Here is a 16098-nt window from a genome sequence, read left to right on the forward strand (position 1 = left end):
TGGGGACAGGGGAGAAGCACCAGGGATGCTGGGGGACCGTACTGGTGCCCAATGACGCCTCTTCCCTGCATGGCCCTCAGCTGCTGGGACAGCCCAGCTGCAGCCAGGCTACAACAGCACCTTCTGCTGGCTTCCACAGCCTGATACCCCAGGTTTTGGAAAGCACTTGGTCAAGGTGCTCCAAGAGACAGCTCTGCTACCGGATCATAGAATCACAGATCACCCACCATGGCTTTAGGCAGCAGGAAGGGGACCCACTCATGCAAAAGGAGCTGGAGGGTGCCTACTTGTCCATCTCCTTGCGGATCTCCTCCTCTGCCATGCTCTTGAGTTGCGAGTAGAACCAGAGGTGCTCTTCCACTGTCAGCCTGTCAAACAGCACATTGTGCTGCGGACACATGCCCAGGTTCTTCCGGATCTCATCCATCTCTGTTCGGATATCATGGCCATAGATGGTAGCAGAGCCCGAGGTTGGAGGGAACAAGCCAGTGAGGATGGACCTGGAAGGATGGGAAAAGGCAACAATATGAGGAATCTTGGATTCCTCCGATTTCAATCCTGATCACCTCTAGGAGCATCTGCTGGGCTCAAGCAGAGCAAGTCAGTGCAGGGCCTGCTGCCTGTCCTTCATACTACCCCTACATCCACACCACTGCCTGCACAGCACTACCTGCCCACAGGCCCTGCCAGAACACAACACAGCACCTTCCCACCCACTGCAGCTGGCCAGAAGGATATGGCCCATGTCCACCCTGATGGGCACTCACATGGTGGTGGTTTTCCCTGCGCCGTTGTGTCCCAGGAAGGACACCACCTGGTTCTCATAGAGGTTGAGGCTCAGCTTGTTCAGCGCCAGCTTCTTGTCTGTCTTGTAGACCTTAGTGAGCTTGTCAATGCAGACAACCAAAGGGAGGTGGGTGGGCTCCTCCTCGATGCCGCGTGTCTCCTCTGCTGTGAAAGCGGGATGGTGAGGAGCTGGAGTGGGTCAGGAAGGATGAGCTTGGAGGAGGGATCCCCAGGGGATAAACCTTCATCCCACAGCAGCTGTGCTAGCTCATGGCCCCCTCCCCTCCTCCTCTTGCCAGCTTCCCCTCATCCCATGCCACAAACAGCAGCTCCCAGACAGGCAGCAGTGCCTGGGTAAGGATCCTGCCCTTAGAAGGGCACAGGGGACACACAGGGCTCCATGACCACAGCAGAACCCTGTGCCACCCACTGCAGTCCCTGTCTGCCCTCACCCATCCTCCGGCTCTCCATGGCACAGGCCTGATCCTCCTCCATGATGCTGAGGCGGGTGGTGCGGGACCAGGGCCACGTCCATTCCCAGGTCTCCACTCGCCCGTTGCCCAGCCAGTAGGACTTCTGGAAGGGGAAGTACCAGGGCCGCGGCAAGCCAAACATACCTGCAATCACCCAGTGTGGTCAGGATAGCCCTGCACCCATGTCTGAGAGGCAGGACAGAGGTAAGGGCACGGGCCTGCAGGTTTCCCAGCTCAGGGACATCACTGTGGGGTGGAGGCTACAGGTGCTTTGGCCAATTGGGCTCAGGGCAGTGCTGCTGGGCTGTGCAAGGAAGAAAGGTCTTTTGGGCTTTGGGGTGGGCTTGGCTCACACTTTGGTTTCATCAGAAAGACAAGGAAGTAGGTGAGACCCCTGCCCAAGTCGACAATAAAGGGGACCTGTGCTCCATGTGGACACCTTGCTTTGCTACAGCTGGCCAGTGAACTGAGACATGCCACTGAAGATCTCCAAGGAACCTGCTGGTGTCACCAGGTCAGGGCATATGGGCAGGTGTCCCCAGCAGAACACACGCAGGGCACCCTGAAGGCACACTGTGCTGAATCCCACCATGATAGGGCTGAGCAACACCGGCAACCAGCAGCCTCCCCAGCGAGGAGGCTCCTGTAAGATCAGAGGTGCTCTCATGCCCCACTGTGCACACCTACCTGGGTGCACAGCCTCAATGTACCATGTGAGCACCCCGTACACTACAGCATCCACGATCAGCATCATCATGGACAGGAGGAGGTTGAAGTCATCTCCTTCCACAGGCGACTGACTGAAGGTGTGCCACTGGATGCCCACACCAGCCACCTCATACAGTGCAAAGTACTTGGAGCCCAGCCCAAAGGCTGTGGTGGACATGAGGGACTGCAGAGAGGTGAAGAGAATGAAACATCAGCAGGAATCACAGGGCACTTCCAGAGGGACAGATTGGGGAAATTCCTGTCCAATGCTGCCTCACCCAGCCCCGTGGAGATGGTCCCTGCCCTGGGAGGCACCAAACTTTCTGGAGATGCCTCCAAAGCCCCCTGGGGAGTTGGTTCATTCAGGCAGAGGTTTTTACCCAGGGCAAAGCATGTCCCCAGCAGCTGCAGCCAACTCACCGCGATGCACTTCTCAAAGGCTGTGATCTTGTCGTGCGCCACCTCCTCCCGGATGGCCACATACATGTAGGGCACATAGCTGAGGAAATAGATGATGCCACCGCAGGCGGAGGCCAGCTTGGCCTTGGAGTAGAGCACAGATACCAGGAAGCTGCAGGGAGGACAGCATCACCTTGGGTCCTACCCTACCAGGGCTTTCCCCAAACCATCTGATTTTGGCAGTGTTGAGGTGACAAATCAGCCCCATGGCACAAGGACCCCAGCACTGCCCATGCCTCCTCACCCCACAGAGCGGAGCAGGCACTCACCAGAACATGATAGTGGCCACTGCGTAGATGGCAAGAAAAAGCCAGATGATGAGGACATCGCTGTGCATCAGGACCTTGCCATACTTCAGGATGGCCGTGAGTGCCGTGACTGAGATGGAGAGCTGGACAAAGCCAGTGATGAACCAAGCCACCCAATGCACCGCGTTGTTCAAACCCATCATCTTCATCACCTGCAGGGCCAAAACTGCTCAGTCATGCTGTCCCCTACCCTGTGCACCCGGCTGCCTCACTTACTGGGGCTGGGAGGAATGGGCAGCACTGAGGGGTCCCTGGGGGCTGGGGAGCGGGCAGGACACAGCACCCTGTGCCGGGGTGTCAACGGGATCAGCTCCCTCCAGCACTGAGCAGGGCTCATGCTGGGAACACTTGGAAGGACCAGCTCAGCCCAGTGATGTGAGATCTGAGCCCGCCCCAGCTCACGCACCCCAGAGAATGGGGAAGGTGCCCAGGGACAGCACAGGACGTAGAGCTCAGAGATGGCAGCTTCTCCCCAGGGATCTCTCTCACCATCCCTACCTCTTTCAGGCGATGTTCCTTTTCTGTCACAATGTGTTGGATCATCATGGCCACTGAGTAGACCCAGGAGATCACCATGCACAAGGGCATCATATGCTCAATGACAAAGAGGAAGCTGTTGGGGTAGAGAGGGGAGAGCTGGATGGTGGCACCACAGAGATCTGGGGAGACCCTAGGGCACAGGGCAGAAGAGGGGCTCTCCCACTGCTCGGGGACAACCAGCCCTCCAGTCCAGCAGCTCCTCAGTACCCTGAAAGAGCTTCTCCAATGAGCCCATAGGACAATCTAGTGTCTTGGCTCTCAGGTCCTGGCAGGCATCAGCCCAGCACCCTGCGTACCCTGGTGTAGACAAGACACTACCCACCCTTCTGCCCTGGAAGGTTGGTGCATCTGGGACTTCTCCAGGTGCTTTCTCCACACCACTGTGTTCAATAACCACCAACAGATCCACGTGCTATCCATTTACTCCACTCCTCTTGTTCTCCCAAGACTTTCAGCCTCCAAGACACCCTACAGCCATGAGTTCCTCACTTCACCTACTAACTGGGCAAAAAATCCTTTCCCTGCTTTCCCAGCCTGGTGGTCCAAGGAACAGTGTTTAACTGGTTGCTCATCATTCCCAATGTCACCAACCTCCCACAAGCCCCCAAACTCCTTTTCTCCCAGCTGAGGTATCCTGGCCTGCAAAGGAGAAGAGTGAAGGTCCTGCCCTGCCGCATGGGTGCTACTCACTCGTCCCGGGTGTAACATGGGTACGGGAACATCTGCACATAGTTGCCAGGCTCCACCACGTCGTGGCCAACAAATGTGTTGATGAGGGCACGCTCCATCATGTCTGAGAGGAGGAGCAGAGGCTGAGCTTAGCAGGCAGCGCAGGCAGGGGCTGCAGGCGGCTGTGGCAGGGAACTGGCACTCACCCTGGATCCAGACAAAGCCATAGAGGAAGTAGAAGCGGCCACCAGTATTGGGGCCAGGCCGCCAGTATGCCCGCCGGATCTCGTTGGTCTTCTCCGTGAAGCTGGAGTTCTGCCGGATCTTGTACATGACGTGCGGAGGCAGCGACCCGTCCCTGTTGGTCTGGAAGATGACACCTGCAGTGGGAGAGGCAGGGAGGCCACTGGCACCACGAGACACAGCCACTGCAGTCATAGGCAGGGACATGCAGAGGTTCAGCATGTCCCAAGCAAGGGCATCACAAGGGCTGCCATGGGTTAGGTGGGGTGGGCATGGTCCTGGCTTGGGTTACAAGGGCACGCAGGCAGCAAGCAGTGACAGTGGAAAACCAAGGACAGCAGCAGCATGCTGTGCCCAGCAGGGCTCAGCCAGGGCAGAGGATGGGTACAGTGAGATGCTAGGTCTGCTCATCCACGCAATGCATGCGCCAAGGGAGCACCTCACAGACCCAGTGGCCCCAGCTCACAGCACAGCTGGAAAAGGACATAGCTTCAGGGATGCCTATGAACGGGCTGGTTCCTGGGGACATACTGGCAAAGACTGTGACGTTGTCCTGGTAGGCCTGGTTCAGTGTGTAGTTGACGATGCTCTCCTCATCTGGGAAGCCTTTGAAGATGTCCACACTGACCTAGCAGGAGGGAAAGGCTGGTGAGAACCCACTGCTCCTGACGGTCTAGCAAATGGACCCTTGCAGACAGTGCAGCATGTGCACCTGCAGCCACTCCATGAGCCCCTGAACCAAATGGTGGATGGGCACCTCTGCAACTTACATCTATCCTAAGGCACATGGCACTACTGAAGCCACTGTCTCCTCCAGGACTCGTCCCCCATGGCTTTAAGATAGTCTGAGCAGACCTAACCCTCTTCAGCCCCACAGAGCATGGCTGTGGGCAGTGGGTGCTGCTCTGGCACCCATGTTCCCACAGGGCACAACCTCACCTTGGCCATGAAGTGGACCCAGCCACAGGCAGCATTGTCGATGGTGTCCAGCTGCTGGAGCAGGACACTGGCATTGGGCAAGGAGAAGTTGCCGCTGAGGAAGTTGTGGAGAACATCACTGTCAGAGACGTTCAGGATCTCTGGGTGCTTGTGTAGGTCAGCAGTGAACTGGGACAGAGACACAGAAGGGAGACATAGGGACACACCCTGCCTCTCAGTGCCCTGTCCTTCCTATGGGCACAGGCAGGACCCAACACTCCTGGGAATGGGGGAAGCAGCATCCACCCCAGCATCCACCACGGAATCAGCCTGGTCCTCAAAAGAGCAGGGTGGGCACCCAGGACCACCCAAGAGCTTCACATGAAGAAGCTATGAGGTGCCTTGGGGCAGGACACCCCATTCCCACCCACTTCCCAAGCCCAGGCTGGCTCAGTCCCCACTGCACCTTCCTACCTGCTGGAGCCAGTGGATGCGCCTCTGCAGCCTGCCCTCCTCCAGGTAGGCACGGATCTCAGGGGAGATGTTCAGCCATGCTTTGGCATAGTGTGTGACGTTGCCCACAAAGGCAAAAGTCTCGTTGGCCTGGAAGGGAGGAAGGTCACACAATGGGAGCAGGCAGGAGGTCCCCTGCTTTCTGGGATGACCAGCAGCACGGAGGCAGCTGCACTAAGGGCCAGGGCAGCTGCTTGCTTCTGGCCCCATTGAGCCTGCTTGGGCACATGAGGGGCTGTTGGGAGAGGAAGGACAGGAGAGGAAGGACAGAAGCCCTGGCCTCTGCACCCTCACCTTCAGGATGACCTTATCCACTTCAGTGCCCACAGGCGCATACAGGATTTTGGGGTTGCTGGTCATCAGGTGCACGAGGAGGCCCAGGTTCCGCTGCTCCTTGCTGGTGAAGCCCAGTGAGCTCATGTTGCCCTGCTTCAGCGCCTCAGGCTCGATTGTCCTGTGAAAGTGGCTCAGGCTGCCAACGCCGCTCCCCAGCACCCCTTACTGCAGGCAGCTCCCACCCCTACCTGGGAGGGGACTCCCCACTCAATCCCATGCGAGCGCAGTGGTGCCCAGCACAGGGAGCTTCCCCCGCGCACCGCACAAGGATGCAGTGCAGCATCCTTCTACCATGTGCTCATCAAGGAGTGACTGGGGCCCTCGACCACGCTTCCACACCCCTGTCCCAGTCAGATCCAGCTGCTCCATCCCCCAGGGTTCGTACCGGTTGTTGCCACAGAGGATGGGCTGCAGCCCAGCCCAGAGCTGCACAAATGCCGAAAACTGTCCCTGGGGGTTCTCACCCCCAGCCGGGCTCCCACCAGCACCCTCCTCTGCTGTGGTGTTGCTGGCTGTGGCATTAGCAGTGGCCCAGCCAGTGCTGTTGGCAGTGGGTGGCGGGGCCTTGCTGGCACAGGCTCCCCTGGGCAACAGCTTGGCCAGTGCCGAGAGGATGTTCACATCACGAAGAACCTTTTCCATCTCTACCAGGTCCTCGAGGAGGGCATGGAGGCGGTGCTGGGCAGCCGTGCTGTTCACCTCATCCAGCTTCAGCTGCAAGAAAGAGGTAAGCCATGGCTGGGTGACACGGGGAATACCAAGCAGTAGCATGTCCCACTTCTTAAATCAAGCTGGGGCCCCACACTCAGTGCCGTGCACCCATGGTTATCACACAGCAGGAGTGCACGCAAATGCTGGCATGGTCTTGGTGGGGACAGAAGATCTCAGGCAGGAGAAGTGGCCACAAGGGACATGTCAGACTCAGGTGGGACAAGGAGGGGGACCTCAGAGCCAGCCCTGGGGAGCTGTGCCACCAGGGACACTGCCAGTCCAAAGGAGAGGACCCTGCACGGACATGCTTGGAGAATGCTGGGGACACCCAAGCCCATCCATCGGGCAGCATATGAGCAGGTGCCAGGAGGGGAATATTTGGGGTCCTGCTGTGGGACTGGGCAGTGGGTGCCCATGTGGGGGAAAGGGGTGATCAGGAGGGACTGAGCCATGTAAGAAAGCCACACATCCCTGGTGAGGAGGGAAACCCAGCCCAGGCCATGTCCCTGTCACAACCCACCCTGCAGCTGTCAGGAAGCACATCCCACAGCCCCGCACTCACCCTGCTGACGATCCTGGGGGTGTCCAGCTGGTCCCGCAGCTCAGCTGCGAACTGGGTGAAGCGGTCGCGGCGGGCAGCACGGCTGCCGTTGCAGGCCAGCATGCGGTACGCCTGCAGCACCGGCTGCTGCGCTGGGCCCACGCGCAGGAGGCGCCGCAGCCCTGCAGGGCTCCGCTCACACGTCAGCTGCTCCAGCACCGGCCCCGTGAAGAGGACACCCTGCGGGACATGGAGCCATGCGGGCACTGCGCAGGCTGCAGGGCCCCGGCACAACGCCCGCCCCACGAGCTGCTCACCTCCATCTCTGTGACGAGGGCCTGGGGATTGTTGGAGGCAGTGGGTGCTGGTGTGGCAAGACCCAGGGCCCGGGAGAGCAGGCGCAGCAGTGCTGGGCGGCGTGGGGCTGCGGCAGGGTCCCGCAGCGCCCTGTGCACCAGCCCCTCCCGCAGGCTTCTCCAGCCACCTGGCAGACTCTGCTGCAAGAGGAGTGGCTGGTGGGGGGGGTCCCTGGGGTCCCCCTCCATGTGTCCCCACTAGGCACAAGGGAACGGCCCTACAGCACCCATGTCCACAGTCTCCATGGAGAGAAGAAAGAGGGATATGCAGATGGGGGGAGCATGGATTCTCTGCACCCTAACCAAGGGAGGGAACAATCTCCCTCACTTCCTCCACATTCACCATCCCATTCGCACTGCAATGGGAAACTGAGGCACAGGCACTGATGTGCCTCAAAGCACTGGGGAACCAGTGGCAGCACCAGGACAAGACTCAGCCATCCCTGCAGCTGCTCTGGCCACCTGACAGAGTCCCATCACATCCCCCTTGCTGGGATGGACACCCCCAGATCACCCTGTGGTGGGACATGGAGGATGAGCTCTACCCCACCATATCCCCCATGCATGGCACTGCTCCTCACCTCCAGACGTGTCATCTTCTCACTGGCACCAAACCCATCCCACAGGTCTCGCTCCCAGGTCTCATCGGACACCAAGGGAAAGGAACCAAAAAACAGGCGATAGACCTGCACCAGGGGTGGGAGCAGGGCTGCCAAGCATGCAGGAGCACAGGCACCCACCTGCGCAGCCATGCCCTGGCATGGTGGGGTGGCAGCACAGGACAAGTCCTGCTGGGTGCCCTTGGACTCCCACCCTGCAGGTCTGGTGCTCAGAGTGGTCTGGGTCAGGATATGCTCATCGGCTGGGGCAGTGCAGAGCCCTGCTGGGCAATCCCCGCCTCCCACAGGTTGTCACCCACCTCCCGCAGGTCAACGCTGGAGCCCAGGAGCAGCTCGGCTGTGCTGTTGGGCAGGGACAGGTTCTGTGTCAGGAAGTGGTGCAGCTCGCCCCGGTCCTTGGCTGCCCATGCCAGTGTGAAGTTGGATCCTGTCAAGGAACAAGGAACAGGACAGGGCAGTCAGAGCAGCCCCCCAGCATCAGGGACATAGCACAGTCCCATGGGGGGACACATCACAGCTGGCCCTGCGTGACACACTACGTGCCCTGGGATGAGGCACTGCCCACATGCCATCACATTGCTGGTTGCCTGGTGAATGGGCATCTCCATCCCTGCCTGCACAGGCAGCAAGGGGCAGGCAGGACACAGCCTACCTGCTGGGTTGCTGAAGTGGGTCTCCATGGAGCTGGGCTCACTGCTGCTGAGAGCTTCCAAATGTCTGCGCAGCGACTCCAGCTCCTCCTCCAGCCCCGGGTGCTCTGGGTCAAAGAGGCTACTCTGCTCCACTGCTTCACTGAGGTGCTCCAGCAGCTGTGTCACCCTGCAGGAGCCCAGCACCACTGCAGCTTCAGGGACAGGGACAGAGGGATGGGAACACCTTCCAGAGCCCCTCGGGTGCACAAGGCAGTGGTGCCGCCTGCCACAGGCACTGCTGCCATGGAGTTGCCCTTGCCAAATCCACCGTGCCAGGGCCACGAAGCAGAGCCCACAGGTGTTCCCCAATGGCCACCATCCTCCTCCCAGCACCAGGCACCCAGGAGCCGAGGGGGGAACAGGCTGAGGTGTCCCCTGCAGCCCAAGGACACGGTGCTCTGCACCCAAACACTATGGGGGACACAGACTTGTGGCTCGCCTGTAGTGGGGCAGTGCCAGCGTGGGAGGGGACAGGCTGTGTGCAGGAGCGTGCCGGGGGAGGAGGAGGCGCGGCGAGGGCACGACTCACGTGGAGTTGGAATACTGCAGGAAGCCGAACTCGTCGCGCTGGCCATCGGGGCACAGGGACTGCATGACGGGCAGGATCCCGGCCGAGGTGAGCGGTGCCGCCGTGTAGAAAGCTGGAGCCAGCAAGAGTGCGGAAGAGGCCAGGGAAGGTGCGGCCAGGGCAGGAAGAGAGGTAGGGCAGCAGGGAGGAGGCAGAGGGGAAGCAAGGGGCCACCAGAGAGACAGACACTCAGTTCAAAGAGGAGCTGGGCCCTGCGAGCTCCGCGGGAGGTTGACAGCCAAGGTCACAAGGCTGCAGCATTGCCACAAGGCTGGCCCTGGCTGGTGGCCCTGGGGCTGTGGGCAGCTCTTGCACGGTGGCTCCTGCCCCTGCTCACTCCCCCCTCGTGACAGGTCCCTGCTGCCCCAGGACAATGCTGGTTCTGCTGCTTGCCCCAAGATGGCTGCCAACCTCCCCCGGCCTCTTGGCCCCTCTTGTTAGTAACCTCCGAGGCACCACCAGGTCTCCAGAGGAAGAGAAGGAAGAACACAAGGAACAGAAGAGTTGTCACCCACAGCCCTGAGAGCACCCTACCTCCCCCCATCCGGCTGCTGGAGATGTGTGGACATGGAAACACAGTGGGGAGAGATGGACAAAATGAGGAGCAGCAAGGAGACAGCAAACCTTCCCCCCTTCACTAGTGCCAAGCCATCATCCCTGCTGGGGTCATTCCATGGAGGGTAAGCCCAGGAGGGTCCTGTCCAAAGGGGACCACAGGTTGTCACTGGGCAGTATGGGGTAGGGACCCTGCTCTTGCACCCCGGCCGGTGGCCCCATGGTTAAGAGGCAGGTCAGTGCTGTTAGCACAGCTGTGGCGGTCAGGGGCTGGTGAAGATGGGCTTCTGGCATGAACAGGGCCAGCAGCCTGCTGGGGGGGGAGTGTAGACAGTTGGTGGCCGTGCCACACTTTGGTGACAAAGCCAGCACACGGATGGAATGTTGCTGGCCTCCAGGGTCCCGGTAGTGCCATGTCCCAGCTGCAAGGCACCAGAAAAGGGATGGTGGTGGTGCAAGGGTGGAAGCCAACTCTAGGCTCTTGGGGACCAGCCTGGGGAAGACTTAGGTGCCAGCACCCAGCAGGGTCTGCCCCAGAAGGGAGGCAAGAAAACAGGGTAGGACAAGCCTCCACCTGGCCTGGAGAGCCCTCTGCAGGCAAGGAGACTGGCTACATTGCCACCAGTAGCCTTAGCATGGGAGAACCTGGCACCACCAGCCTGGTGGGGACACCACCATGGGCCACTCCTGGCTGGGCAGCCCCCAGTGCCCAAGCTCATCTTCACCAGCCACAGAGGAAGGCGATGAGATTACGGAGGTGTGCATTAGGCCAGAGTGAGTTGATCCAAACTAGGCTCTTTCTCCCCAGAATACGTGGCTGGCACAGACAGGGAAGGGGGGGAGGCACCCACCCACCCCACCAACTTACAGACTGGCGCATGCAGTAGAGACATGGAGGGCAGGCAGGCAGGGTAGATGGTAGGAAAGAAAAAGAAAACGTGAGCAAAAAGAAAAACCAACCCAAAACCAGCACACAACAGAGCACACGTCAGTGCCTGGCAGGGGCAAGACAGCACCCGCCACTGGGGGCGGGCAGACCCGTGGTCGGCCTGGGCTCTCCCTCGCCGGCTGCGCTGAAACACAGGCTTGGACCAGTGTTTTGTGGGGTCACCACCACAGCAGCTCCCACTGGCCCCACCATGCCACTAGTGCAAGGGCACCCGCCAGGATGGGCATCCCCCAGGGATTCTCGATGCCCCATGGAGCCATGGCAAGTCAACAGCCCACAGGCACCATAAGGCACAGCCCAGCCAGAGCTCCGGGTACACACCTCCAGGAGCACGCAGCTCTGGTCCCAACCTTGTGAGTGCCCCAGCTAGGCAAATGGCTCCATGCAGTACATGCCCCCCGGCACTGAGAGGAGCTGGGAACCCTTCCCAGCACCACCCCACCACTCCTTGAGCACTCAGGGGTACTGCAGCTGTCCCAGCACCATCCGGCTCCAACTTCCCCTTTCCCCCCCTGAACACCCCTGTTGATGGTAGCCCTGGTTGGTGCTGGCACCCCCAAGGTGGCACCCACGGATGGGATGCGTCTGGCTCTCCAACGCCCCTGCATCTCCCCCACCAGCCCTCAGCTGCAGCCCCTGCCCAGCAATGTGTCCCGCAGAAGACCCATCTGGGTCCTTCCAGCTGTTGCATGTCCCCCCCATCCCCAGGCTGTCCCTGGGGGGCTGCAGCAGCTCCTCAGAGATTCAGGGTGGCCCCAAGTATGAGTGCTCTGATCACCACCCTGCTGACACCCACCTTCCTTCACAGGGATGGTTGGCTTCTTCTGCCGCAGCCCCAGGAGGATGAAAAAGAGCACCAGGGGGATGAAGATCTCAAAGGTCAGCACCCACTGGGGAACACAGAATCACAGAATGGTTTGGGTTGGAAGGGACATTAAAGATCATCCAGTTCCAATTCCCCTGGGTTACACAAAGCAGAGGGATCATGATGCTTGAAGACAGGACCCAGCTACCATGAAGGAGCACGGACAGGATGGGATGCCTGCACAGGGCAGCACCATGTCCACATCTTGCAGGTGGCTGCTGTCACTGTCGAAGCTCAGCAAGAGACAAAAGGGTCCCTGGGCACCCCAGGATTTCCTGCTTGCCCCTGCCTGCAACCTGCCTGCTCCATCCTGCCCAGGGGCACCTCAGGACAGGAGAGGGTATCACTGCAGGATACCTACTCCATCAATATGAACAGTGTGCTGGGGCTCAAGCCCAACCCCAGCAGGCCACCATAGCCAGGGCTGCCATGGGGAGGTTACCCCAAGTCCTTATGGCTGGCAAAGAGCAGTAGGCCCTCATGCTGGCAGTGCCCCCACAGTAAGTACTTGCCTGCCATGATGTCCCCCTGCCACCTGTGCCACTGCCAAGTCCCACCCAGGGACTGTGTAGGGGACAGACCCCAACTGCGGCATGACAAGGTTTGGTCTGACCAGACCCTGGCACTGGTTCCAGATGCAGAAGGGGGGCAGTGCTGGGGGTCCAGGCACACCCTCTGGGCCCTCCCAGAAAGCTATGTTTGCACAGGATTTCCTCCAGCAGCATAAGGATAATCACAGCAAATCCCCAGGAATCCCTGACCCTGATCGTGCAGGCAGTCCAGGCTGGGCTCCATGCCCAGAGGCCCTGGAGATGGGCATCAACTGCTGATTTGCACTGGGAGTGCCCAGGCCATGCCACAGTCACATTGCCCTTGCTGCTGAGAGGAGAAACTGAGGCACGGGGTGAGATGAGCTTGCTCCATGGCCAGATCTGATGCCGGGGTGGTGCTGAGACCCTGGAACCTGCTGCCACCACAAGCAGAACAGGCCCTATCTCTGCTGGGCACCAACCACCAGCTCCTGCACCAGCCCAGTCACCAGCAGCGTCCAGGTACCAGAACGATGCAGTGGGCTGGGAAGAGACAGCTTTAACCCCGCAGCAGCTGCCTGGAAGGATGCAGCTGATGGCAGGGTCAGGCCCTCCTGTCCCCAGCAGTGCCACCTCCACACTGCCCTCAGCCAGGGGCTGCAAACACTCTGGCAGAAATTCCCAGCATCCCTGAGGCACCCCCACACTCACTGGCATGTGGCAGTGACACTCCCATGAGCACCAGGGTTGGTAGGGCTATGGGATGGACACGGCTGCACCCACGGGTGTCCCCCATGCTGCCCTCCCCACTTTCAGAGCTGCCAATTTCGGGGGAGGCAAAGACCAGAGGGAGAAAGGCCGGAGGGGATGGGGAGGGTAGATGCCCCAGCAGTAGAGCCAGGGGATCCCCATCTTTCCGGCACCACCAGTCCAAGGCATGGTCCCCAGTGTCGCTGTCCTGGTACAAGGGAGGGAACCAGGGACACTCCGAGCTGCTCTGCCAGCCCCTGGCCCTGCCCCTCGCTGCCTGCACCCACCTCCTGCCTGTTTACCAGGGACACAATCGGGCCTCTGTGCCCAGATGCCTGTGGGACTGTCCCCACAAACCCGCTGGGCCGTACCAGGCTCCCCTGGGGACCGCTGGGTCCTTGGTGGTGACGGGAGGGACCTGCCTCATTTATCTTTGCAACGTGGGTCATTGACCTTTTGCTCATCTCCTGCATCCCCTGTCCCCAACCCTGCCTGCACCACTGCACACCCCAGAGCCAGGGCGCAGTGTCCCCACCACCAGCCTGGGCTGACACAGTGATGGGCACAGGGGCAGAGCGGGGCTCCCCAGCCCACACCCTCTAGGCTGATCCTGCCCCTTTTGGTCACCTGCAGGAGCTTCCCAGGGAGACCATGGCTGCTCCATACCCACAGTGGGGCAGAGCCTCGGGCATGCAGCAGTGGGCAGGGATGCCATCCCAAGGGAGCATCCCACAATGGCACTGCCTGGGGACGAGGGGTCCCCGCCTGCAGGTGCAGGGCACTAGGGGACATTTTGGAATTGTATGAGGAAGCAAGCAGAAGGGAAAAGTCAGCATCCATGCAGCTGAGAGAGCAACAGGACAAGGAGAGGAAAAGGGCCAGTGCCTGCTAGAAGCTGGTTGTGCCCTGCACTGACCAGAGTGCTCTGTCCTCTTCTCTCACACATTCCCTTCCTCATTCCTGTGCCCTCGCTGGGAGCTTATGGAAGAGGGACAGGAGATGGATGGGCACAACCTGCAGTGAGCAAAAGTGTGACCAGAAGAAGAGGTGGCTGCAGCCAGGCCTTGGCTGTCCCCATTGGTGAGGACAGAGGCAGGTCACTCGGGGGAGCCCTGGGAGGTGCCCAGGCTGGTGGTGACCATCAGTAGGTGTCTGTGGTTGGGTCCCCCCACGTGGGGTCGGGGTCAGCTGGGCTGTGTGGGTCTGCCCAGCCAGGCAGGATGGGGCTTGGAGCAACCTGCTGTAGTGGAAGGTGTCCCTGCCTGTGGCAGGGGGGTAGAACTGGATGAGCTTTAAGGTCCCTTCCAACCCAAACCATTCCAGGATTCTATGATTCTACAAAGTTGGAAGAGTAGGAAAATCCCACTGGGATGGGATTTGCCAACACCTCTCCTGAGCTGGGATCCCAGGGAGAGTGAAGCACGGTTGTCCCTGGTGCCAGCCCTGCGGTGCTGTGTCGTGTGGGCACCAGCATGCCAGGGAACACGGTAGCACTTCGGCACAGGCATGTGGCACAGGGACACCCTCCCTGGCACAGGCCTGTCCTGAGCAGTGGCATGATTGTGCTGGCAGTGGCAGCGTGGAGGCCAGTGCCAGCCACCCCAGCCTCTCCCTTCGGGCCAGGAACAAGGCAGAGCACTGCAGCCCTGACAGCTCGTCTACCCTGCTCCCAGCCACGGAGGCCACCAACGGCTCCACAACCAGTGTCCCCACAGCCGTCTGTGAGCGGGTGCTCCTGGGGACACTGCCCAGTGCTGCTGGGCCAGCAGCACCCTGCCAACTCTGCAGCTCCCTCACCCCCGCCAGCTGCAAACAACGAGGGGGCAAAGAGCACCCTGAGCAGGTGGTGCTCAGCCCCATCAGCTCCTGCTTCGGATCCGGCTCCTGCCCCAGCCAGCCCCGGCAGCAGGGCCCTGCCACTGGGTGAGCCCCAGTACTCCAAAGTTCAGCCTTTCTTCCTTTGGAGGTATCAAGGTCCCACGGCTGGGCTCCCACACCAGGGAGGAAGGGACAGATCTGCCAGGAAAACCCCTTTGTGTGGTGGGAGCTTTCCTGGCTCTTGGCCAAGGAGCAGAAGGCACAAACCCTGCACAGGCTGAAGCAGTCACACTGCCTGTCAGTTTTACATCCAACAGGGGTTTAAACCAGCTACCAGAAGTCATTAAGACCACCCTTAGGACACAGGCAGCTGAGCTCAGCCCCTGTGCCAGCACAGCCAAGGCAATGCAAAGGACAGCACAGCCTGCACTGGCCAGGGCTGCCTTGGGCACCTACAGCCCTGGCTTCCCTCCACTGCTCTGCTCAAAGCGCACCCCTCGCCCCAGGGCTCCCGCCTGAAGTCCTGCCCTGGAGAGAATCACATCACAGCTAAACCTCAGAGTGGCTGCCAGAACCACTCAGCCACACGAGACCAAGTCCAACCATCCCTCAGGTTGGGCATGAACCCTTACTGAGGTGTCCAGCCATCAACCTCACCAGGCTACAGGCAAGATCCTCTGGTGACAGAGGGGGTTACTGAACCCTGTGACATGGTGCTGTGAGTCAGAGCACACTTCTCACACCTCTTTCGAAGGCCACCTTGTCCCTGTACCCACCACCGCTGAACCTCTACCGCACCAGCCAAGCCCTCAACAAGTGCCCACAGACAAAGTCTGACCCAAAACCATCACTATGCCTTGCCGCAGTGCTGCTCCCCACAGAGCAAGGGACAGTGAGATTGCAACAGAGATTGCAAGGGACAATGGGCATCCCCCCAGAGTCACCAGCACTCAGGGCAATGCAAAGCACTGGCCCCAGCTCTCCTGAGACCCAGCATCCTCAGCCAAACATGCAGTGCCTGTTCCCCATCCCGTCCAGCAGCATGGGGCTGTGCCAAGAGGCAGCTACCAGCAAGACAAGGCACCCACCATATTCCATCTGTGAGACTGGGAGAACTCAGCAACCCCAGCTCTGACCCCCAGCGTGACTCCCCAGCAGGGGAGGGGGCTCAAGCCGACCCCTTCCCTGCT

General features: G+C 60.3%; 1 protein-coding gene across 6 annotated transcripts in view; it reads right to left on the minus strand.

Annotated features, from left to right (window-relative positions):
- Window positions 1–16098, minus strand: part of ABCA2 (ATP binding cassette subfamily A member 2) — a 30360-nt gene that overhangs the window by 12172 nt on the left and 2090 nt on the right. For 2 of the 6 annotated variants that reach the window (XM_061479718.1, XM_061479714.1), the window contains exons 2-22: window positions 11742–11835; window positions 9403–9514; window positions 8834–9000; window positions 8481–8608; window positions 8143–8247; window positions 7523–7702; window positions 7227–7445; window positions 6339–6667; window positions 5912–6071; window positions 5579–5707; window positions 5126–5293; window positions 4718–4814; window positions 4150–4323; window positions 3965–4067; window positions 3233–3347; window positions 2696–2886; window positions 2388–2538; window positions 1947–2151; window positions 1239–1403; window positions 768–951; window positions 288–500 (exon numbers count right to left, since the gene is read on the minus strand). In XM_061479718.1, the coding sequence (XP_061335702.1) occupies window positions 288–500; window positions 768–951; window positions 1239–1403; window positions 1947–2151; window positions 2388–2538; window positions 2696–2886; window positions 3233–3347; window positions 3965–4067; window positions 4150–4323; window positions 4718–4814; window positions 5126–5293; window positions 5579–5707; window positions 5912–6071; window positions 6339–6667; window positions 7227–7445; window positions 7523–7702; window positions 8143–8247; window positions 8481–8608; window positions 8834–9000; window positions 9403–9514; window positions 11742–11835 (3389 nt within the window). Of the gene's footprint in view, window positions 1–287; window positions 501–767; window positions 952–1238; window positions 1404–1946; window positions 2152–2387; window positions 2539–2695; window positions 2887–3232; window positions 3348–3964; window positions 4068–4149; window positions 4324–4717; window positions 4815–5125; window positions 5294–5578; window positions 5708–5911; window positions 6072–6338; window positions 6668–7226; window positions 7446–7522; window positions 7703–8142; window positions 8248–8480; window positions 8609–8833; window positions 9026–9402; window positions 9515–10570; window positions 10868–11741; window positions 11836–16098 lie in introns of those variants that run through there. The other 4 variants (XM_061479717.1, XM_061479716.1, XM_061479715.1 and 1 more) reach the window with 4 other exon arrangements.

This window comes from Pezoporus flaviventris, unplaced genomic scaffold (assembly GCF_033815535.1).
Source record: "Pezoporus flaviventris isolate CSIRO_AGI_PZ_B2104156 unplaced genomic scaffold, CSIRO_AGI_Pfla_v1 ptg000154l, whole genome shotgun sequence".
Lineage (NCBI taxonomy): Eukaryota > Metazoa > Chordata > Aves > Psittaciformes > Psittacidae > Pezoporus > Pezoporus flaviventris.